The 25,915-nt window shown below is 35.9% G+C and overlaps 1 protein-coding gene across 2 annotated transcripts in view; it reads right to left on the bottom strand.

Moving 5' to 3' along the window:
• Positions 1–7,801: 7,801 nt before the first annotated feature.
• Positions 7,802–25,915, bottom strand: part of CDC50A (cell division cycle 50 P4-ATPase accessory subunit A) — a 32,544-nt gene continuing 14,430 nt past the window's right edge. The window contains exons 2-8 of one of the 2 annotated variants that reach the window (XR_015768343.1): positions 20,924–21,031; positions 18,755–18,862; positions 15,598–15,685; positions 14,184–14,327; positions 12,950–13,156; positions 9,346–10,479; positions 7,802–8,413 (exon numbers count right to left, since the gene is read on the bottom strand). Coding sequence is in view for 1 of the 2 variants with exons in the window: in XM_028097636.2 (XP_027953437.1) it covers positions 10,286–10,479; positions 12,950–13,156; positions 14,184–14,327; positions 15,598–15,685; positions 18,755–18,862; positions 20,924–21,031 (849 nt within the window). In the remaining variant the exon portion in view is untranslated. Of the gene's footprint in view, positions 10,480–12,949; positions 13,157–14,183; positions 14,328–15,597; positions 15,686–18,754; positions 18,863–20,923; positions 21,032–25,915 lie in introns of both variants that reach the window. The other variant, XM_028097636.2, reaches the window with a different exon arrangement.

The following is a 25,915-nucleotide window of genomic DNA, read 5'->3' as shown; positions in this document are numbered from 1 at the left end:
TCCTCTTTTGATGGTTCTCCATTTCAGCAATGTTTTTAGTTTCCTGAAACCTCATCCTCTCAATCTCTAAATTACAGAGTACCGCCTTTTTTTTTTTAACATTCAACCCTTTTGTGATTTCATCCAATGCCATGAAATACCATTTGTGTGCTGACAACTCTCCAGCCTGACCTTTTCCTTTAACCCGACATCTCCACTTAGATGTCTTAATGGACATCTCAAACCAAAACTGAATTCTACTCTCCACCCCTTATTTCCAAGGCTTCTGCTCTGCAATTTTCTTCATTTCAAGCCCAAACTCTGTTTTCCATCATACTCTATAAACTAACCCATTAGAAAATTCTGTTGAATACATACACCTTCAAAATAAAATCTGACTGACCGCTTCTCATGACTGCTACCCACCACTCCAGACCAACCCACCATCTCTTGCTTGCATGACTACAAAAGCATTTTTAACCGGCTTCCCTACATGTACTTTTACACTCAAGTCTATTTTCCACACAGGGATGATCCTTTTAAAGATTTAAGTTAGATAATGACTGTTTACAACTGTTTTCTTCACTGCTGTACTTGCAGCATCTGGAATAGTAACTGGCACAGAGAAAATGCTCAGTAATTATTGGTTAAATGAATGGTATGTCGCATGAAATAACTTATTGAGAATAAACACTCAAAAAATCTTGGATATTCATTGTACTACTTTCAAACATTTTTCAGTCCCAGGATTCCTCACTCATCATCTCCTTGTGCTTATTCTGTAAATTGTGATTATCCTGACAGAAAAATATACCTGAAATTGGCCTGGGTGCCTATCAAACTTTATTGGATCTTCTCACGCACACCTGAAATTTATTTCTAGATTTGTAAATTTATCCTCTGTAGCAGAATAGTTATTTTCAAAAGTTTCCTTTCCAAAACATCAGTTTGAGGTTCGTTTGTAATATTGGAAAATTATTACTAGATTACTAGACATGATTAGAAAGTATATCCAGAGGGTTTCTGAACATTATAACAGGACTGGCAGTACACTATTTAGGTATATGGAATATGAGGAGTAGGTAATGGTTAATTTAAGTCTTGTCAGTAAGATAAGTATGTGTGAAAATACTAAGTGAAAATAATCACAATTACTGATGCAAAGTTACCAAATCACAGTTATTCAATCTTTCCCTTTAAAAAAACAAACAAGATTACAATCCTTACTTTGATCCTGCCTATAGCATCTATAAATAAAAAGAGGAAAGCCAGAATAGAGATTTGTGTGATTGGGATGTGGGTTTTAATTCTGAAACCATGCTTCATCCACTTCCAGTTTTTTGGGTTTTTTTAAGATTTTATTTTTTGACAGAGAGACAGTGAGAGAGGGAACACAAGCAGGGGGTGTGGGAGAGGGAGAAGCAGGCTTCCCATGGAGCAGGGAGCCGATGGGAGGCTCAATCCCAGCACCCTGGGATCATGACCTGAGCCGAAGGCAGACGCTTAATGACTGAGCCAACCAGGCGCCCCAATCCACTTCCAGTTTTATAAAAACAATATAGAATAGCTTCATGTGAAGTTTAATGTACAAAAACTGCTAGCTACAGAAAAGATAGCACTTCAAAATAATTCCTTATTTTCTTTGATTATTACAGTTAGGAATCAAAAAACACTTGGTTATCTCTTAATTGCTGTATTCATTATTAAATAATTTTATCTAATTGCCAAGCCTCAGTCTTTTCATCATTTAAGTTAAGGACTGGCTTTGGATTAATTATCTCTAGCTCCAAAATCCTTGTGTATGAAAAATAATATAAAATGTATTATTGAGTTCACTCCTGTCGAACAATAATTTATTGGCTACCTAATATGATTCCAACACTTTGCAATATGTTCAGGGAAAAACTTTTAAAATTCCAAACCTTCTGGAGCATATAATCTAATTAGGAAGGTAATAAACACATAATAGTAAGTTATGATGTGTATACAAATGAGTCTTAGGTAACTGGTTTAGCAAAAGTTGCTCATGGGAAATTCAAGGAAGATAGCAGTCATTAGGAAAGTTTGGAAAGACTAAATTTCAGCAGAGTCTTGTAGAATTAGAATAAATGAAGTAGTGAGTTTTAGCAGGGTCCAACAGAATAAATGGAGTAGAGATTAAAAGGCATTCTAGACTTACAGCAAGAACATGATTAATAACCTGGATTTAGAATCAAGCATGATCAACTGCAGTAACTTTAAAACAGATGGCTAGGTGTAGTGAAAAGAAAAAATATTGTAGTTAATAACTTGAAGTCAGATCCTGAATCTGTCACTTAATAGTGATTATGATTGAAGGCAAGTTTCATAATCTATACTTCAGTTTATCTGTAAAATGGATAATAGTATCTATCATCATTGGATGGCTGTGAAGATTAAATGATATAATTCAATAAATATTAACTTTTTAAAGATTTTATTTATTTGAGAGAGAGAAAGAGAGCACACATGGTCGGGGGCAGGGAGAGGGACAAGCAGACTCCACGTGGAGATCACCACCTGAGCCGAAATCAAGAGTCCACCACTTAACCTACTGAGCCACTCAGGTGCCCCTATAAATGTTAACATTTATTATGGAAGAAAAAGTTGGGTAAAGAGACCAACAAAATCCAGGCAGAGGGACAGCCTAGACAGAGGCTAAGACGAGAAGGTGAACAGATGTCTTCGGGGACTGCGAATACTATGGTAGCAGAAAGACAAATGAGGGGCTGAGGGAACAGTGGAAGAAGGTAGGGTGAAATTTTAATAATGATTTTAAATTTTATCCTGAAGGTGAATGAGGGCCATTTAAATTTATGGGGGGACGCCTGGGTGGCTCAGTAGGTTTAGCATCTGCCTTCAGCTCAGGTCATAATCCCAGGGTCCTGGGATCGAATCCCGCATCAGCCTCCTTGCTCAGCAGGGAGCCTGCTTCTCCCTCTGCCTGCCGCTCTCCCTGCTTCTGCTCGCTCGCTCTGGCAAATAAAAAAAAAAAACTTTAAAAAATAAAAAAATAGAAGTTTATGGGGTGAATTGTCCAAATCAGAACTCTATTTCAAGATCATTCTGGTAGTAGTGAAAGGCTAGATTGAACATAAATTACAAGGGTCTGAAAGCCCGTTAGAAGGCTCTAATAATAATACAAGGAAGAAAGAAAATCTGAAATAACATAGTAGCAAAGAGATGTAGATAAGGGGGTGGATTAAAGAGCCAACTATGAGGAAGTGCCTTCAAAAATCAAAGTATAGTGATTTTATTGGATTGGGAAGCTGAAGAAGACAGCGAGGTTCCTGACTCAACTGATAAGGTGGTTGATCATATCATTCACTCTATCAAGGAATATTAAGAGAAACCAAGGCTAGTATGAAAGGATTCCTGTTTTGGCCTTCTTAAGCTTGGGAAATCCAAAGACAATCCAAGAAGAGATCCATTCTGAACAATCTAGAGCTCAGAAGAGATGTCAAGGCATAAGAAAAGATAAATCAGTGTAAAGATGGTAGAAGTGACTAGGAACTTTATGATTGCTCAGGGAGTATATGTAAAGGGAGAAAAGGGCCTGGAATATAACTTCAAAGAATTCCCAACATTTTATGTGGTGAGCATAACCAAGGAATATATAAGGGAGACTAATGACAGATAAGTAGGAAGAAAATCAGGAGAGTTACTCACAAAGCCATATGCTAAGAATGAAGAGGGAAGGAAGATGCCAACTATCAAACGGAGCAAAAAGTTCAAGGCTGAGTTTATTTCCCATGACAAAAAGGAGTGGGAATTGTTCATTGCCGTTTTTCTATACTTTCTGCTAGATGTTCGTCATCTATCACTTCCCTTATGCCTCAAAACAAAAATCTGTCAAGTAGGTATTAAAATTCCCATTTTACTGACAGGAAATGGCAAATGATTTAGGAGATTAAATAATGTGAAGGTAGATTTTTTTAATATAGATAAGAGCCAGGTCAGCTTGCTTCTAAAACCTATACTCTTTCTACTGCATTTTTCAGACACAGATGATAGAAAACAAAGTACAGTGCAATTGTGAGGTGAAACCTTAGCTAAAGCTGAAGATGACAATAATGTATAAATTACTCTTTTACAAGCTTGGTTGTAAAGAGGAAAGACAACACACTCCAGCGATTACTTTAGACCACTAATTCAACTGCAATTTAACATGTATTGTTAAAGCTATTTTTTCCTGTATTTCTGGTCCTTGAGCAAAGTAGCATTCAATCTTGACAGTGAAAGTGATGTACGGTGAGTTCAATCTTTTTCAACATTACCTTGGATAAAAAAACTTGTCACACACCAACAGACAAGTTCCCGTTAATATCACTGACAGTACATAACAAATCTATTTTAAGATCTTTAAAAATGTTATAGAAGTACCAAAAAGTAATTCAAGGAGTTTTCTGGTTTAAAAAAAGTGGGTTGGCTCCAAGAGTTTATCTATTCTCCCTTTCACCCCAATAAAATGAAAAAGGAACTGAAAAAGTAGGCGGTATTGATAGGCATCATTACCTTAGGTGAATCTCAAAGGCATGCTAAATGAAAGAAGCCAGTTTCAAAAGGTTACATTTGGTATAATTCCATTTATGACATTCTAGAAGATGAACTATGGGGGTGGAAAAGAGATCAGCGGTTGCCAGGGTTTATGGATGGGGAAATGGGGAGTACAAAGACGTAGGATAAGGGAGTTTTGGGGGGGCTGATGGTACTGCTCTGTATCCTATGGTGGTTAATCTATACATTAAGTTAAAATGCACAGAAATATACATGACAACAAAAAAGTAAAGTTTACTGTATGATCATCTAAAACAATTTTTAAGGACATGAGCCCAAAAGGATAGAGAGTTGCGGGGGGTAAGAAAAGTGATTTCTGCAGATTTCTAGAAAACAGCAAATGAAATATGATTGAGCAGGACAGAGGGGCTCTAAGGGGGACACCAGTGAGAAGCATGCTCATTGGTCCACAGCCCTGGAGAAGCTCAGACTTGGACATCAAAGTTACAGCAAGAAGGAATAGGCCTGAAAATGACTAGCTGAAAATTATATACAACAGAATGCTCAGATCCAAAGACCTCTGTCCTATCCCTCTCACAAACAAAGACAATCTCTCACCTCCATCACTGTCTCTACTTTTATCTGGAGAAAAGTAATGGAAGACAACCAGGTAGAAGGGATATGCAGAGGGACAGGTATACGGAAATATGCATAAAGTGGAAAACAGAAGGTGAGGTGGAGGACAAGGCAGAAGCAGTTAAAGGCAGGAGAAAAGCAGACCCTCCTTGACCCCTTCCTACTGAAGACCAGAGAATTCCCTAGAGAAACTGAACAGCCCCAAGAAAAGGCCTTCAGCCAAATGACTGGCTCCAAGACAATCATTCTCTAATGCAGTACTTCTCAAAATTTGGTCCACCTACAGTTGTTGACCTGCCAACTCTTTATTACTTGTCTAACCTTTTTATCATGAACAGGAACAAATAATTCGTTGAGTGGCATTTCTGAGTAGCACTGTACTAGTGAAGCCTATCACTTGTCAAGCACTGGCCACAAAAATATTTCAATTAGTTTTTTGGGGGGCCATTCATATATGACAGATTGTCAAGACTAGCCAGAAATACAAAGAAAGTCACCTACGTGAACAAGAGAAAAAAAAACCTAAAATTTAAAATAGCAACAACAAAAATCGATGCTAACAGAGTAGGAAAGAAAAGTATACATATCCTCAGAAAAATATTTTATCTGTGAACTAAGATGACTATATTTCAGAAACAGAATAGAAATAAAAGAAGGCTTAGAAATTAGAATACCTTTTAAACATACAAAAAATTCAACAGAAGATAATGTTGGAAGATAAAATGAAGAAATCTAGAAAGCACAAACACAATAGTGTCTAAACAACTGGGGAAAAAGAGAAGAAAATTAAGGCATCAGTCTAGGAGGTCCAAGATCTGATTAGGACAGAATCCGATTTCTCAAAAGTAACAATGAAACCTAGAAGAGGGTGGAGCAATAGCTTCAAAACCCTGAGGGAAAACTATTTTATTTGTATAGGGAGTCAAACTACCAATGAAATTGTGAGAACGGAATAAAGGCATTTTAGACATGTAAGGACTCAAGAGAACTGGCCTCTCATATACCACCTCTTAGGAAGCTTTAAGTGCTTTAGGAAGTGCTCCAGTAAACTAGAGAATAAACCAGGAAACAGATCCAACACAGAAGGGTGACAAGAGGAGGTCATGGGATAATGGCTCTGTAACTGGCCGAGAGAACCACAGTACAGATTGGCCTAGAAAGACAAATACAAAATAGACTGCCCTAGTAAAAACAGGGAATCAGATTATCTGATATTTGGGGACAAAAACCCTTCAAAACTATTGATGAGAACCTGATGGACTTGACAGAGAAATTGAAGAAAGTTTAAGATAGGTTTCCAGAAAGTTATGTGTTAAAAATGAGGCAATTACTAATTCTACGAAAAATAAAATGAGGCAAAATGTATTATGGTGCCTTGCTTTGTTCTATAGTCATAATTAAACAATAACTACTGTATTTACTAAATATAACTATAATAACATAATGGGAGAAAAGGAGGTAGGTGTGTTAAAGAGCTAAATCCTCAGGTAACACTATCAAGAAGATAATAATGCCTAAAACTGTTAAATCAAGCAATAATAGAATAGTCATATTATTTTATTATTTAGATATACTAAAACAAATACCAAAAGAAACTTTTAGACTAAAAGTAATTATCTCTGAAAGTTAAAGTTGGGACAGGGAGGGATGCCTGGGTGGCTCAGTCAGTTGAGTGTCTGCCTTCGGCTCGGGTCATGATCCCAGGGTCCTGGGATCCAGCCCCACCATCGGGCTCCTTGCTCGATGGGGAGCCTGCTTCTTCCTCTGCCTGCCACTCCATCTACTTGTGTGCTCGCGCTCTCGCTCACTCTCTCTGACAAATGGATAAATAAAATCTTAAAAAAAAAATAAAGTTGGGACAGGGAGATTTTTTTTTTAAGTGTGTATACTCGTTACTTTGATAAGATGTAAATTTATATATTTACAAATAGATAAAATCAAATAAGGTCACCATGGTCTGATTTGATTTTAGAAATATTTATTTTGAAATTTCAAATGACATAGAGGAAATATGATTTATATTTATTAAATGGGGCATGGACTAAGGAAAAAAAAAAAGCTCTAAAACACTTGACTAGATCATCCAAACTCTACAACAAACATTTATGCATCAAATGTCTTCTTGGAACAGCACTTCCTTACTCCCTCCACCTTCCCTTCAAAATAACCGTGTTCACAAAGAACAAAACTTTTCATCTTAACCAACAAAGGACCATACAATAATTCTAAGGCAGTGTTTCCATGAAGATAGGAGGTGAGCAGGCTCACCAGCACTGATTAACCCTATAGTCAGCGGTTCCTCTTTCCTGGTCTGGCTTTTCATTTCCTGTATGCCCTGCCCTCCTCATTATTTTCATTATCCTTGCTTCTCTACCAGTTCTTCCTTTTCTGTTTACCAGACATCTCCTTGATCTAATACCAAATTTAGCCCATCAGCCTATAATTCAGGTGACAATCTGACCACCTCCTGGTAAGAGATGTTTCCCAGTAATACAGACAAATCTTGCAGTTAATGTCAAAGTGATTAACACATACACATATTGGCAATCAAATCTAGACATGGAAATGTTAAAATTTGGGACTTATTGACCTTGAGCTAAAATTTAGTGTTCAACATTAGCAAAAACACTGGGGCATTATTATTTTAGCAAGACACTTGAACATAGCAAAATTAATTTTGTTCATTTTTATTAATACAGAACATACTAGCAGAACATTATCTTTAAATATAATCAAGGTTACAAATAAACTGTTACTAACTAATAAACAAAAATATTCACTTGACTCTCCTCTTGAATAATTCCCCATTAGGTAGTACAGTTATTTTTCCCATTTTATTTTTAACTGCCTTATGATTTCGATGAAATTTCTTAGCTTTTACTTATTAAATAATTCCTTCAATTGGGAAACTTCATATATCAAAATACTTCCTGTAAGTCAATGCATTCTTCAATGCCTTCTACTTAACCTAAATGCAATATGATTCTCTGAAAGTTGAATATGACATCAATATTTCCAAAAGATGAGCATAAAACCCATAAGAAAGAAATGTTTTCCTCCCCCCACCATGCTTCACATAGGCCATCTGAATGTTCCACATTCTTCATAATTAGTAACAGGAATCCCTCAGAGCTCAAATGGCAGGAGACCAGAAGGGAATTAGGCCATCAATGAACTTGTAAAATAGATAAAACTCCAAATATATTTTAAGATTCTGTCTTCACCACAGATGAGAAAGTGTTGGAAAGGTCTTCAATTTTTCTTTAGTGGCACCTTTGGTCGCCTAATCAGAAAAAAAGATGCAGGATGGCAGTCCTCCTTAAACAACATAAACTCAACCTGGAAAGACTGGCAAAAACCTTTTCCCCCAATGACGTATCCCAGAAAATAAACTGCCATGTGCAAGAGGGGCAATTATCAGAATCAATAACAATATTCCAAAGGACTGACAAAACAAAGGATATTTTTAGACAAAGAATACCCTATGCACTCAGAAACTTCAGGATAATCATAGAGTAAGTACCTCATGCAAATAGTATTCTACCAGTTAAGAGTCATTATAAACTATAAGTTCTTTTAACTGAATTTCATGTTATACAAAACTTATGAAGTATGGCACATTTCTATTAACCATTACATTATTTTTGGTTTTTTTAAAAAACATATATTAATCAAAACTGATACATTACTCAGACCTTTTGCTTTAAAATATAACCGAAGGAAGTCATTACAAACTCTGAATAAACAGCTATTCTTCTATACAAACATATGAGTTATTTTAGTAAAAAAAAAAAAGGCAATTTCAATGCAATTAAGCCATCTCTGATTAAGACATACATTTTCATGCATGTGAAAAAATAAGTTTACATTCAAGAGTAAGTTCCATAGCAAACAAATTACAGCATTTATTCAATAAGGAATATTAAAATAATTCCAGTTAATAGAAAATAAAATAAATTCAACCATATATATATTATAATTTATCATGTGCATACTGTAAAATCTCCAGAATTTAATTAGGAAATTTAAAGAATTTATTTTTAAAGTATGTTTTAGGAAAAACCAACCAAAATAATTGGTACCTTAAGTAAAGAGAATGTGCATACACATCCACATTTGACCTATATACAAAAATTGAATGAATATAGAAGAAATGAAGGTTACTGTTTTCTAAAATTTCCGCAATATAACACTAGTACTTAAATCAAAACTTACCTGCAAAATAAAAACAGCTTGAGGTATTTCCAATGCTGAAGCAAATTTCTGAATGTTAAATACCACAAGAATGAAAACAGTCTCCTTTGAACATTTACATCTCGTTTATAGTTGAGGCAGAAGATGACTGCCAAGTTTTCCCATCTCACCTATATTCTTGTATCTCTTACGAAGTATAAGCTTCAAGGGAAATGATCACATGTAAAAACATATCAAGTGAGTTGGGGTTCCTGACTGCAACATCTTAACCAAATGGAAAAAGGAATTTTAAATTCTCCCACCTGAGACCCACCTCACCTCTTCAGACATGACCATTAATTCCTACACTAAACAAGGATAAGCATGTCCTTGTCCTTTGAAATCAAAGCTAAACCTGACAAAGAACTGTACTGGATAAATTGAATACATGAACCACCTCAACAAAGATGGTACTTTAAGTCTTTACACACGACACATGAAAATGATGAAGTGTTTTATTTAATTTGGTCTTTCTTCATCGTTTTGTAACTCTGAATCCTGCAAGGTTAGCAAGTCATTATGTTCATACATCTTGTAATCCCTTTCTTCACAACAGGCACACGTATACAGCATCATATGTCAATATAATATTATCAACACAGCATAAACATTTAAGCAGTAGATGCATTTCACAGGAAAGAGGCTCTATGCATCCTATGGCCTGACCCAACAAAAAGCAAACAGTAGAATGCCATTTCAGCAGTTACAGTGTTGATATGATCAATATAATTTGTTTCATACCCGTCATATATTTCCATAAGACATCCATAAAGAAGCAAAGGACAAAAACTGCTTTTTTTAAAAAAAAAGTTATGTGCCAACTTCAAAAATGACATACTAACCAGACATTGGCATTCGAAAGCTAGGTTGAATAGGACTGGCCTTGATGCACATGCAGTAAATTTGTTTTCAGAATATAAAATTAAATGGTAATGTCAGCAGTATTACTACTGTTTCTATATTTATGATTAATTACTAGCAGTACAACTCCCAGAAGAAAGGAGATGGATCCAATAGCGATGTAAGCAATCCCCAAAAATGGATTTTTTCCTCCCATCCATGAAATAGTGCTCAAGATCATCCGTTTTCGTCCATCAAAAGAATGTACAGGGTAATCTGAAGAGTGTATAGGAAGACTTTTCCATGTCTAGTCGATTTTTAAAATACAACTTAAAAATCTGGCATTTAATTGCTTGTAATCCACTGGTATAATTCTATAATAACAGGCATCTTACGTTTTCTGAATCACAAAATAACTATATAATTATTACCTTGAAGCACTGATTTAGCAAGTTAAACATTAGTAGTAAAAACCATATAGTTTACAAGTAAAAACAACCAAATTCAAATTAAAGGTTATATGGTTTCTCAGGTACTTTTATTCTCATTACATAGTAGGGGCAAAAGGCCAGAAAGAAATGTAATGTGAAACAAGTATTTCAGGTGAACAGCAATAAAACCCATAAAGGAAGAGGAGATAGACATACCAGAAGAAAAAGGAAGAATGGAGAGACTCGAGGTCTCTGTGAGCTCAAAGAGCATGAACAAGAGAGTAATTATGAGAATATGAGAGGACTCTGAGCACGAGGTCAAAGAGTATGATACTAAAGTTTTAACTTGCTGAATTGGAGCAATGACAAAACTCATGGTGTGACACAGAGCTGATGGCTGAAACAGAGTAGAAGTGAAGGGTGGACTGTTAAAGAGATTAAAGAAATGGGACACCAGTATACTGGATAAACTATCTACATGGACCAATTCTGAGATTTTGGTGAGAATTAGGGCAGAGAAGACAGAACTAAATCCCTACATGAAAGGTTTACAACCTTTTCAGAAGCATCTTCTGAATCAAGTTTAGGCCCCATCTGTTTCTCTACCTTCTGCAATTTTCCATTCCCACAGATGAACCCTATTACTCCAAACAGCAGGCCCTGCCAGTTTCTTAAATCATTCCTAACCTGAAGCAGGAATGACTATAATAACAGTTCTAACTAATAAAACACTCTGGGGGACAAAGTATCAAATCACCCATCTAGCCTCTCTCTGCATCCCAACCCCCCAAAATGGGCTTCTGTCTTAATTCTAATATCTAGGTTCCCACCTTATATGTAATTTCTGTAATTACCCTTGATGCTTTGCAGACCAAAATTCCAGTCTCATCAATCTTTGAGAGCCTACATTCCTCCTGACAGTTCTCTTCTCAGTGCCTGGGATGCAAATAGTCTGTTAACTAAGACAAAGTACTGAGTACTCCAAAGACTTCCCTTTATTATACTCTACAGGATTGTATATGCCCTTAGACCTTACTAGATCTTCTGGATGCTAACTGTGATAGAGTTGCCTTCTACTTTGGCAATAGCCTCAGGATAGTGTTCTATCAGGACTTCAAGTGGATCTGTCTGTGTAAAACTGCTCCCATGCGGGCCTAGTTTCCAAAACTTGGCTACTTTTAGCCTGTCACCATCAGGTCTTATTCAGTTGCATACTCGGGTGCAAAATCAAGAGACTAAAGATCCAAAAAGACATTTCTTTTGAAATTAGGTCTATTAATTTAACCATTTGCTAATGCATTATAAAACTGAAACTATACACTTATGGCTAATTTGGGTTATGAAAACTCAAAAATGCAAAGATCATTAGCAAACATTCAAATGCTAATATTTGAGAAACTTTTCATTCATGATATATGTAAGCAGTGGGCTATAGATTAAAAAATATAAGGACTGTGTTTAGAATAAAAGGTAGTGTCCAATATTTCCAGCTAAGAAAGACTGTATCCAGGCCAATGTGGCTTGGTCTGACTACTTGAGTAAAGTAGCTAGGGATACAGCCTATAGTAGTTTCGTGGCTGACAGTAAAGTCATGGCCTTTGGAGTCAATAGCTTGATTATGAACCCCAACTCTTCTACTTATTACCTGTACAACCTTGGGTAAGTTACTTAAATGCTCTATGTTCCTGTATTCTTATCTATGACATGGAGATGATACCCATCTCATAATGCTTCAATTAAATAAAACAATGCACAGACAGTACTTAGTACAATGTTAACACATAATTAGAATGAAATAAATGATATTAATAAGCACTGAAAAGTACACCTGAATTATTAATGTGGAATAATACAGCTAATGATAAAAATGTTTTGGTACTATGAACTGAACAATAGTTATAAACAATTATGTTGATAATAACTAACATCCACTGATTTTTAATATCTAAAAATATATATTAAAACAGCCCACTACCACCAATGCTTATTTAGCATCAGTTATGCTCACTGGCCTTTGAATTAAGCTCAATTACAATCTCCATTGTAGAAATATTTAGCTTAATAATAAACTGAAAACCAGCATCTTAAATAATGTTACCAAATAATATGCTTGAATTCTAGTACAAAGTATATCAAAATTTAAGACTTCTGGAAGATAAAAATGAAAAGATACTTTCTCATATATACACACATACTCTTATAAAAACGCAGAGATCAAAACTAAAACAGAGTTATCATCTCACATAACTGAGATAAGGCTGAACTACACTCCTTTCAAATTCTATGAATCTGTGCACATGGCCAAAAAAGGATACTGTACGTGATATTCAAATAGTATCGTCCAGCTGGTAATGTTGGATGTAAATCACTTTTCCGCTCTATAAGACGATACAACTTACGAAAAGTAGGTAATGCTGCAGTACGCATCCAAACAATAAAATCCTCATTTATGAACCCATTATTATCTGGTTCAGAATCCAGCATGTACACTGGTTTAACCCAGTTTACTGGCTTTGTTGTACCTTAAAAAAAAGGGGAGTGAGGGGAGGGAACAAAACATTCAATTCTATTAAGAGTTTCACTGAAAATTCACTCAAATAAAACAAAAATATACAATACACAATCTGAGTATTTTTCGTATTTTCAAAGGTATAAATATATTCTAATAAAGTCTTAAAATTTAGAGACAAACCAATTCCTCATGTAACAACAAATAACTACAAAGATTTGAAGACTATCTCCATTAGAAAAATACTAAAAGTATGCCCTTGAGTATATACCAAAAAGCAGCACTGTGAAACTGAGGCACAGAATCAAAAATAAATATTAATTAATAACTATAATAAAAAATTGGGTCTGTTTAAAAGAAATTTGCCTGCAGTTTTATTTATTTTATTTTTTTTTAAGATTTTATTTATTTGACAGAGAGAGCACAAGCAGAGGGAGAGAGAGGGAGAAGCAAACACCCTGCTGAGCAAGGAGCCCAATGTGGGACTCGATCCCAGGACCCCGGGATCATGACCCGGGCCGAAGGCAGCTGCTTAACCGACTGAGCCACCCAGGCGTCCCTTGCCTGCAGTTTTAAAAGATAATGGCTGAGGGGCACCTGGGTGGCTCAGTCAGTTAAGCGGCTGGCTTTGGCTCAGGTCATGATCCCAGGGTCCTAGGATCGAGCCCCACATCGGGCTCCCTGCTCCGCGGAGAGCCTGCTTCTCCCTCTTCCTTTGTTTGCCATTCTGCCTGCTTATGCCCTCTTTCTATCTCTCTGTCAAATAAATAAATAAAATCTTAAAAAAAAAAAGACAATGGTTGAAATGCCTATAAGAAAATACTAGAAAAATTCAAGATTAGAAGTACATATACATTTCCGTTAGAATTTCAGTACGTTAGAACATACAACATATTTTACCTAAATCAGTATGAAGTTAAGAAAAGTTGTTTTTTAAAAAAGCATAAACATTTTTAAGATTCTAAAGATCGAAAATTTTAGGTACCTCATTAAAACTCCTAGCTTATATCACATTTTAAAGAAATATTAGTAAATTTTACCTTTGAATCGTTCTTTTAGATTTTCTCCTCCAGGGGGATTCCGGAATTTCACATTTTTATCTGTCCACCAAGCAATACCTTTCTTTTTCAAAGGAATAGGTGTAGGATAAGATTCATTGCCAACAAGAAACAATTCTAATGTATCTAAATAGAAAAAAGAAGATACTGCAAAATACTGAAAATCCATAGCACCTACTGTACTCTATGAGAAATAAGGATCTTGTATCTGCTCCCAAAAGTGTCTGTAACACAGTAGGCAGGCATATAATGTACATTTGCTCTTGATTTACTTATATGTGAATTATCTATGGTAACTTTATAATCCTAGATGGACTTTTCTTTCCTCAATACAGTTAGAGATCACTTCTCCTACATGGCTAACTGATATGTAGTAAGGTCAAATGTTTTAATATTAACCCAAATAAAATAATTTGCAGGGTAAATCTGCTTCTCCTCCTTTCCTTTAAAAACCACATTCCTAAATAGTTTCTGGCTTATGCATTTCTCTATCTGTGCTATCCAATATGGTAGCCACTAGCTACACGGCTACAGAGCCACTGAAATTATGGCTGGTCTAAATGAATATGTTTTGTAAGTATATATTTCAGAAATAAAAAACTCAATACAAAAAAATAGGACACAAAATATCCTATTCATAAATTTTATATACTGAATATCATTTATAGGTAAAAAGGTAGTATTTGGGTTCAATAAAATATATTATTTAAAATTAATTTCACTTGCTTTTGTTTTTAATGTGACTATTAGAAAATGTTAACATACATACATGTCTCACACTGATGATTTACATTTTATGAATATCAGACAGTGCCGCTTTAAATGATCAACTATACCTTCTTAGTATTGGTATAAACATTCAGAGTTGGTGGAAAAGGCAGCCTGGCTTTTATTTTATCATATATGAAATATGAAGGCTAGCAGAATGTCTCTGCTTCTTCCCAGAGAGATTCATTCTTAAAATATAAGAATTCTCAAAAAAATGTCACAAAACATTATAACATCCCATTAAATAACTAACTGATATATTTATTTTAAAGTTGCTCAGGGCACCTGAGTGGCTCAGTCAGGTAAGCATCCGACTCCTGGTTTTGTCTCAGGTCATGATCTCACGGGTCGTGAGATGGAGCCCCGTGTGGAGTCGGGCTCTGCGCCAAGCATGGAGTCTGCCTGAAGATTCTCTCCCTCTGCCCCTCCCCCCACTTGCATATGCACACGTACTTGCGCACACTCTCTCTCAAATAAATCTTTAAAAATAAAATAAATAAATAAATAAAGCTGCTCAATTTCTCAACTTCATTCATGTTTATCAGACTATCAAATTAATATCAATAAATTCCACAAATTTTCCAATTTATCTTTATAATCTGTATCTTTGTTTTTATCTATATCATACCATTAAACATGCTGTTGGCAATAGCTCCACAAGGAGCAATTGGTTTGTCTTCATTTCTTCGATAAGGCTCACATTCCTTACTGGGATTCTAATGTTTAGAAGGAAAAGAAGAGAAAAATTATCCACAGGCCCCTGGGAGAACTATGAGCTAGCCATAATTACTGATTAAAAATTCAATCCCTGTATGTGTCTCACTTGCAGTGCATACAGAATAAGTCTGTATTGTAAAGACTAGAACACCACATTTAAATACTCAAATTATTTCTTAACGTCACCGTATTACCTTTTTATGTAACCCTTCCTTGCAAATATTCTGTCATATAGGCATATATCAAATTGACTTTTTAAAAATTTTCGTATCAACACAAAAATCATATCACGAAGAGTTTTCTGCTCAAGAAAAATTAAGAAGCAGTCTGTTGTCAATCCAGTTGTGACATAATAAAAGGAATCTTCAACTGAAAGTAGACTAGAGGCTCTAGTTCCACCTATGTACTATGTAACTTTGGGCAAGTCCCTTAATTTACCTGGGCTTCACTTAGAAAATGAACATGTTCAACTAGATAATCTCAAATTGTGTAATTCTGGGTTAATCCCATGGTTCCGTGTCAAAGGAAAGGAGGAGGGAGGGTGAGGTTTTAAATATAAATAAACTCTCAGTAGGGCAAATATATTCTAGCCACTGGATTCTTCAGGAAGTTTTACAAGAAAGGAAAATATTATTTATTACCTATGCACCAGAGATCCCTGAACTAAGCAATGCTAGATACTTTTCAGTAACTGGTTTAGGAAAGCCATTTATTGAGTACTTAATAAACCGTGTATCCTGCAAGGTGCTAGACACAGAAAAAATAAATAAGTCCCTGCTTTTAAGCAGCTCACAGTATAATAGAGGAAAGAGATCCATATACAACCATTATATGAAATAAGACCCATTATGAAGGTGTCTATATTCATCCAACATGTATTTATTAAATGCCTTCCATGTGCTAAGCACTGGCAAGGTGCTTGGTATATGGTGATTAAAATGCTCCTTGCCCTCATGAGTTTACAGCATAATCGGGAAAACAGAAGACAAATAAGTAAATATATAATTGCAAATTGCAGTAAGTGTATGAAAGTGGTATGCCAAATAATTAATGGGGGATGGCAAAATAAATTACTTGAGAATCTATGATAAGGAAAACTTTGTTCTGGAGGTAGTATCACATAAGTTAAGACCTAAAAAAGAATAGGTGACAAGCAGGCAGAAGAGGGTTTTAAGCAGAGAGAATACATGCCACTGAGAAAAAACTTGTTATTTATGAGAAGGTAAAATTAGAATGTAATTAGAGTATGGGAACAAGCAGAATGACATATGATAACACTGGAGAATTATGCATAGTTCAGATCATCCTGAGATTTTACTTGACTATAGCAACTATGAAGAAAATGGCCTGAGAGTAGGGCCAGGGCAGATAATGTGGAGAGAGTTGGGAATGCAAGATGTGGGGAGAGTTTGTTAAGCTAGGTGAGAAGTGACTTGGGATAGGGTATGAATGAACTAAATATGTAGAGAAGTTATTTTGTATCCAAGGACACTATAGACGATAGTAGGCCTCCAGGTGAGAGGACCTCCAGGGCAAGACTTAAACCAGCATCCTCGGCAAATAAAATGTGAATGCCAAGAGGGCAGACTACTTGGTCCCAGAAATGGTTAGGGAGAAGCATACATCACCCAAAGCAGCCAAGCCAAAGGTACATTAAAGATAAGAGTTGGAAACAATGAAGTAGAATGGAGTGGTAGGTTGATAGCAGATTGTGAAAGACCTTACACACAATGTTTTAAGTTAACTTAGACTTCAATCTGTCCATTTTTAAAATCTTTAAAATTTTTGAAAGCCACCTGGTCTTAAAATCGTGTATTTTGGTCTAGCTCAGGAACCAATAAATAACAGACTACAGGCCAAATCCAGCCCACCACCTGTTTTTATAAATAAAATTTTATTGGAACAGTACACCCATTCATGGTAAGTATTGTCTACGGGTTACTTTCATTCTACAATGGCAGAGGGGAGTAGCTGTGTCAGAGACCATATGACCTGCAAAACCATAGATATTTACTGTCTGGGCTTTACAGAAACAAATTCATCAATTTCTAGTCTAGGCTAAAAGCTTTTTGCTTGCAAGCTGTAGGAAAAGATTCACTCTCAGCTTCTTTTGCTCTTAGCAAAGATAGGGTGTATCTGAATAAAAGAATTGTAGAACAACTCTAAGCCCGCCCAATCTATAATCCCACTCAACAAATTCAGAAAGATCTAAGAACTTGGTGTGTCTCACAGAACATCACCTTCTCTGGATTTGAGTCCTAAAACCTCACATGGTATTGCAAAATATTGCAGACCTGACCAGAATCTTTAAATAGACTTGTTATTTCTTGAGATCCCAAATATTAGGAACTAGCAATAAAACCAGTAAAGATAACCTAGAGCAGATACATGCTTACCAGGAGCATTCTGGTCACAATATAGTCCTAAATTGCATTCTAAAAGATTCACTGTTTCTAGAAATCCTAAGTAGCTCTGGAACTCTTGAAGGTTTGCTGCATTGGCAGCAATAACATAAAATACTTGGGCACCAACCATTACTATGAAAAGTTGAACAATAGTCAGGGAACTAAGATCCTCTAACCCAAACCAGGCTGGGCATCAGAAGGGAAGCTTGTTTTGGGGCACCTGGGTGGCTGAGTCAGTTAAGCATCTGCCTTTGGCTCAGGCCATGATCCCGGGGCCCTGGGATCAAGCCCCACATCAGGCTCCCTGCTCAGCGGGGAGCCTGCTTCTCCTTCTCCCTCAGCTTGTGCTCTCTTGGCTCAATCTCTCGAGCTCTCTCTCTCTCAAATAAATAAAATCTTGAAGAAAAAAAAAAAAGAAGGGAGCCTGCTTCTCCCTCTCCCTCTGCTGCTTCCCCTGCTTGTGCTCTCTTGCTCTGTCAAATAAAAAAATAAAATCTTTAAAAAATAATAAAAAAATAAAAACCCTCACTAAACAAGCTACAAATAACAAGTAACACTTTAATTTTCTCCTAACATTATTAAATTTAACATTTCTAACTAAGCTATTAGCACATATTCTTATTTATATCTACCATATTTTCATATTCCCATCATTTTACTTACAAGTAAAGCACTAGAATCTCCATTTAGCTGACTATCATCTCGAGATTTCACATAACGACGATGGTTTTGATAGAAATTAGACAGTCCATAATACATAAACACATTGCCCTAGAGAAAGAGAAGGGAAAAATTTTCATATGAAACTACTGTGTATAAACTTGTTTCATGCATACATAAAAGCTGTGTCATTTGGACTTTACTAATTTAGAATTTGTGATAACTAAAAACAAGTCCTGGAGTGAATCCCACCAATTCTTAACAACCTAAAACACTACAAATTATAAATAAGGTTAAAGAAGGTAGTTACAAAAATTCAAGAATAAACTTTGAAATATCCTTAAAGACTTCAAAGAAGTACTACTTGCATGAAAAAAAAGCCCTCAAGGTATCTATTAGCCTATCCTATTTTCAACTTCAAATTTTCTCCAATTCAGATTGGTCTCCACCCAGTCAACTTTTCAAAGGGATAATGGTCAATCTTTCATTTATTGCCCAAGTAAATTCTGAACTTGAACTGAGACATAATACATTTCTCAACAAGATACTATATAATATTAGTAATTAATAAATTAGTAATTAGTAAAGTATCTAAGATAATGAATCAATACATAACAACCAAGAAAAATACTTCAATATAGTTGGAGGAGCCAATATGGAATGACTTGGGAAAGAAGGGTGACCTACATACACTACAATTATTTACAAGGCACCGCAAAACCATCTTGAATGACTTAGGGTTTTAAGAGGTACCAAAAACATTAAGCTATTTTCTCCTTTCTGGTTGCTACCTCTATAGTCTATAATCAAAAATAACTCAATTAAAAAAAAAAACATTTTAAGTAGGCTTTATTTGATTTGCTATTTTCACATACACAATTACTTATTTAAAGTTTGATTTTCAAAGGTCAAATTATGCAAACTTTCCCATTCCATATAAAAAAAATGTTTATATAAAAGCTATTTTTGGTTATCAAAAATATCACAGAAACAAAGAATATGCTTAAAAAAAGATCATCTCAATTAAGAACCAGTACAGTAAATTCAACTGATAAACTGAAAAAGAAATCCTTTCAATGAATACTGAGACAAAATAACTTTGAAAAGGCTGTTAGTCCAGTGCAAAGTTTGGACTTGTGAAGGAACACAAAGCCCATAAAAGAATGGGCTTTTCAGAAACAGAAGTTCTGAAATAGATGTTTTTGGATGGGGAAGGAAACTACTGAAGCTTTCTTATCATTACAAGTCTGTTTTATCTCAATTCTGCCTGTTCAGACAAAAGCAGAACTTTATGCATCCATCTTTACAGTTTTCTTCATCACAGTGAAAAAATCTGAATTTTTAATGTTTTTAACTTATATGTTATTTCTGCTGAAACAAAGTAAATTCCTGTCTTCTCCCAAATTTATTTTCACGTTTTTTAAGAGTGTTATTATCCTTTATTTCAGGGCAAGAGCATCTACAACCACTAGATGGCAACTACCTACCGGGGACTACAGAAGTCTACCAGGCCTTTAAGAAAATTTTAAGGGTAGAAAAATCTAAAAAGTTGATAAGTATTACAGTAGTTTTGCTTCCTGAAGAATAAAACAATTTTTAAGCTCAATTTTTAGGTAAAGGAAAGCACAAACTGGTCTTGTCATGCCTATTCTGAATCTTTATGTACTTCAGCATCTGCTCAATTTCCAGTAACAGTTATGAATGCAAAAGATACACAACTACACACACATACACAGAGTAGTGTTCTAATTGCTTATCAAGACATAAAAGATCAATAAGTTTCCACTACGTGTTTGCATTTATGATTAATTCATATCTAACAGAAAAATAATACAATTAAATAATGAATGACTTAGTAAATTTCCAAAGTGAACTTACTTTAGTATTAAAAGTAAGCAAACTTATTTGATTAAATGATACATTGATTTGTACAGTAATAAAATTTTCCAGTGAAAAGATAAAATGTTTTAAATTTAGTTTATAAAGTACTAAACTATTTAAATAGATACATGTATTTAATTACCAGACAGCATAATGCAATAGTCAAACAAAACAATCTTCCTCAAAAGGATATGGACTTCTCTACAAAAATGAAATAAGTGGTAAAAAAATTTTAATAAAATATCAATATTTTTAAAAGCAGGGCTTTTCTAACACATTGGGAATACAGACCTCAAATGACTGTTCCAGTGTGAAGTTAATGGTACAAATACAAGGTGTCGCATTTGGAGACAAACATTTATTGCAGGGACTAGAAGGGTCTGTTCCGGTATAATCAATCTGTAAGAGAAACATGTAAGTAAGCACTTCCTTGCAGAAAGTGGATACACTGTGAAATAACTTGCTATTAGAAGAAAAAAATGAGTCCAATGAAGCAAAGTATAGCCCAGAAAAAAAGTTTTCAAGGTAATTTATTTTGACAACCTAAGGTAATAAAAACTGAAAAGGGTCCTATGTTATTCTACTAGCTCATCTTTCCAAGTAAATTCCTGTCTCCTTTTTACCAGGAGCAATATATTTATGCATAAAATCAGATATAAAATTCTAACTGCATGATGCATTAAGATTTAAATAGCTATATAGTCTAAATAGTTAAAATACCAAGTTGATACAGAGATCAGTAAATCAGTTTTGCTCTTAAATCTTCCAATCTTTATTACTTTTCAGTCACCTCAGCTTTCCATGGTACATTTTCAAATTAAAAAAAAAAAAAACTAGTAGGTATCTCAAGAGCTACCATTTTCTTAAAAACTTGGTGTTGTAAAATAAAGAATTTGTCTTGTCTTTGTCCTGGTTTCCTGTCAGGGAGATTCTAAAACCCTTGGAATTTCTCCAATGACAGGACTGTATTTGTTTTTTATAAGCTCCTTGATTCACACACTAGAGTTTCTGCTAGAGACCGCCCAGGAGAGGGGCTAGTCACCAGAAAGACTATATGTGATTAGGGACTTTGGCCCAGCCCAACCTCTGGGGAGAGGGGAAAGGCTGGAAATTTAGTTCAATCATATAGGCCAATGTTCAATCAATCATGCCTGTGTCATGAAATGTCAAAAAAAACTCTGGAAACAGAAGCACAGGGGTGCTTCCTGGTTGGTTAACCCATTGATGTGCCAGGAGAGTGATGTGCCCTGATTCTATAGGGAGAGGGCACAAGATTCTATACTCAGGACCCTCCCAGACCTCAACTTAACATGTTGTCTTCATTTAGCTAGTCCCAATTTATGTTGTTTACAATAAAACTGTAATCCTAAGTATAGCACTTCCCTGAGTTAACTCATTCTAGCAAATTACTGAAACTGAGAAGGATCACAAGAACCCCAGATTTACAGCCAATTGGTCAGAAGTATAGATGGCCTGGAGACCTCTAAACTTGCAACTGGCATTTGAAGGAAAGTGTGGTGGTGGGAGGGGGGGGTTTTAGAAAGCCCCTGGATTTGTAGCTAGTTGACCAGAAGTGTGGGTAGCCTGGGGACCTAACTTGCAGCTGGTGTCTAAAGTGGTGGCAATCTGGTTGGGAACCATGCCCTTAGAGCTGTGGAGTCTGATGCTATTTCAGGGTGGTTAGTATCAGAATTGAATTGCAGTACACCAGCTGGTAGCAGAAAACCTGGCCTGATAGCTAATATGAGCCTTTTTTTCCATTATAAGAATTTTTTAAAAATAGATTTTATTTTTTTAGAGCAGTTTTAGGCTCACAGCAAAACTGAGTGGAAAGTAGAGTTCCCATATACTTCCTGCCCCCATACACATACAAGCCTACCAATTATCAGTATCTCCCACCAAAGCGGTAGATTTGTTACAAATGATGATCCTATTTGACACATCATGAGCACCCGCAGGCCAGAGGTTAAAATAAGATTCCTTCTCGAGGCGCCTGGGTGGCTCAGTCATTAAGCGTCTGCCTTCGGCTCAGGTCATGATCCCAGGGTCCTGGGATCAAGCCCCGAATCAGGTTCCCCGATCCTCGATCCTCGGGAAGCCTGCTTTTCCCTCTCCCACTCCCCCTGCTTGTGTTGCTTGTGTTCCCTCCCTCACTGTGTCTCTCTCTGTCAAATAAATAAAATCTTTAAAAAAAATTCATTCTTGATGTTGTACATTTCACGGGGTTTGACAAATGTATAATGACATGTATATACCATTACTGTATCAATTATTTTATGGTCTTAAAAATCCTTTGTACTCTACCTATTCATCCCTCCCTCCCCTAACCACTGGCAACCACTGATCTTTTTACTGTCTCCACAGTTGTTCCTTTTCCAGAATGTTGTATAGTTGGAATCACACAGTACGTAGCCTATTTGGATTGGCTCTTTCACTTAATAATATGCTAGAACATTTGTTTTTAGCACTGAACATTATTCCATTTTCTGGATGCAACACAAATTTATCCATTCACCTACTAAAGGACATTTTGATTGCTTCCAAGTTTGGGCAATTATGAGTAAAACTACTATAAACATCTGTGTGCAGGTTTTGTGTGAACCTAAGTTTTCAGCCCATTTGAGTAAATTACAAGGTGTAGGAATGCTGGATTGTATGGTAAGAGCATGCTTAGTTTTATTAAGACGCTGCCAAACCATCTATACTATTTTGCATTCCCACCAGCTGTGAATGAGTTCCTGTTGTTCCACATCCTCACCAGCATGTGCTACTGTCAGGTTTTTGGATTTTCACCATCCTAATAGGTGTACAGTGGTATCTTGTTTTAATTTACAATTCTCTGATGATGTATATCATTGTTAAGCATCTTTCATATACTACTTGCCATCTGTATATTAGGGACCAAATGTATCCTCCCAAAATTCAGTGCTGAAGCACTAATTTTCAATGTGGTTATATTTGGAGGTGGGGCCGTTGGAAGGCAATTAGATTTAGATGAGATCCTGAAGGTAGGGCCCCCCATGATGGGGTTAGTGTCCTTATGAGCAGAGACCAGAGCTCTCTCTCTCTCCCTGTCCCGTGAGAACAAAGTGAGAAGGCAGCATCTGCAAGTGAGGAAGAGGGTCCTCACCAGGAACTGAATCTATCAGCACCTTGATCTTAGACTACCCAGACTCCAAAACCATGAGAAATAAATGTCTGTTATTTAAGCCACCCAGTCTGTTTTCTGTTCTGTTTTTTTTGGTTTTGTTTTGTGGCAGCCCAAGCTAAAACAGAGTTTGGGACTAAAAAGCGGGGTGTTGCTGTAACAAATACCTACAAAGATAGAAGTGGCTTTGGAACTGTGTAAGGGGTAGAGGCTGGAAGAGATATAGACATTAAGGATAATGACAGCAGCCAAGAAAGAGCCTTGGAGCAAGACTGGCCCAGTAGGTCCTGAAGGTAGAAGAGCATCAAACCAAGGAGGATTACACTTGAGCCTTAAGATCTAATAGTATTTACCTTGCTAGATTTTGAAGACTTGCTTAGAACTTGTCACCCCTTTTTTCCTCTAATTTTCTCCCCTTTCAAATGGGAATGTCTATGCTGTCAGTTCCCCCATTGTGTTTTGGAAGCACATAACTTACCTGGTTAAATAGGTTCACAGTTGGAAAGACATTTTGTCTCAGGATGAACATACCTCAAGTGCCACCCATATCTGATTTAACTGTTATTTAGATGAGACTTTAGAGTTGATGCTGGAATGAGTTGAGACTTCAGGGGGTTGTTGGGATGAAATCAAAGTATATTTTGCATACAAGAAGGACATGAATTTAAGGAGCAAAAGGGTGGAATGTATAGACTGAATGTGTCCCCCCAAAATTTATATGTTGCAGCCCTAACCTCCAATATGATAGCATTTGGAGGTGGGGCTTTGGGAGGTAATTAGATTTAGATGAGGTCATAAGAGTGGGGTCCCTATGACGGGATTGGTGTCCTTAATAAAAAGAAGAGAGACCAAAGCTCTCTTTCTGCCATGGTAAGGACATAGCAAGAAGGCGACCTCCTACAAGCTCAGAAGAGGGTTCTCACCAGGAAATCAATCTACCAGCACCATGATCTTAGACTTCCCTGCTTCAAAAACTGTGCGAAATGACTATCTGTTGTTTAAGCCACCTAGTCTATGGTCTTTTGTGAATTTTTGTTACAAGAGCCCAAACTAAGATACTGTGTATCTTCTTGGGTGAGATATCTCTTCAGGTCTTTTGCCCAATTTTTAATGGGGTTTTTCATTTTCTTATTGCTGAGTATTAAGAGTTCCTTGCATATTTTGGATAATAGTCCCTTAATAGTCCTTTATCCTCGGATAATAGTCCTTTTAAAAATGTTTTTTTCTACTCTGTGGCTTGCTTGTGTTCTCATTCTTTTGATAAATAAGAATTTTATGACTAACAGCCTTTTATTTATCTTAATAAAGTAAAAAAAAAATAGCCATTTAATCTTTATTTCTAAAACCGAACATTTAAACTTTATATATGTTCAGTTTTTCCTTATAAATGAAAAAAAAGTTAAAATCAGTATACAGAAAATAGAGTCAGCAACTAATTGCAACATCTGATCTTTTTTTTAAGATTTATTTATTTCAGCGAGAGAGGGAGAGAGAGCATGAGCATGGGCACGTGAGGGGAGGGGCAAAGGGACAGGGAGATAAGCAGGCTCCCCACTGAGCACAGGCTGAATGCAGGGTTTGGCTGGCTTGATCACAGGACCCTGAGATCATGACCTAAGTCGAATTCAAGAGTCCGACACTTAACTCACTGAGCCACCCAGGCGCCCCAACATCTGATTGCTTGTCAAAAACTACAAAACTATTTAATAAATCTTGGTTTTGTCAAATTCTGATATTGAAACGTTCTCCATCAAAGCTTATTTGCTTACTAATAAAACTTTGTTTAGAGAAAATTTTTATTCACACCAAATATCTAGGAGAAGTTAGACACATAACTAAAGCAAGCTAAAAACACAGGTCTCCTAAATGAAGAGAGGCAAAGCATATGTAATTTATACTACGCCTGCTGGGCCACAGCTTTCTGCTCAGGGCCTATTCATGCACAATATCCCACTTAAAAGCTAAGTTTTATGATTCTGAAGAGATGAAAGATGAGACCATTTAGAAGATAGAACTGTATTTTAAAACCTATATTAAGCTATACTGAAATTTTTTTCAAATTTTATTTAAAAAAACTGCATTTTTGCTTTTTTAAGACTAATTTAAGGATTTTTAAAAAAGCTGCCAGCTGTGCC

This window comes from Eumetopias jubatus, unplaced genomic scaffold (assembly GCF_037043125.1).
Source record: "Eumetopias jubatus isolate StellerSeaLion01/CBP00866 unplaced genomic scaffold, mEumJub1_p1.0 scaffold_6, whole genome shotgun sequence".
NCBI lineage: Eukaryota > Metazoa > Chordata > Mammalia > Carnivora > Otariidae > Eumetopias > Eumetopias jubatus.
This window is presented reverse-complemented; position numbering and strand designations above follow the sequence as displayed.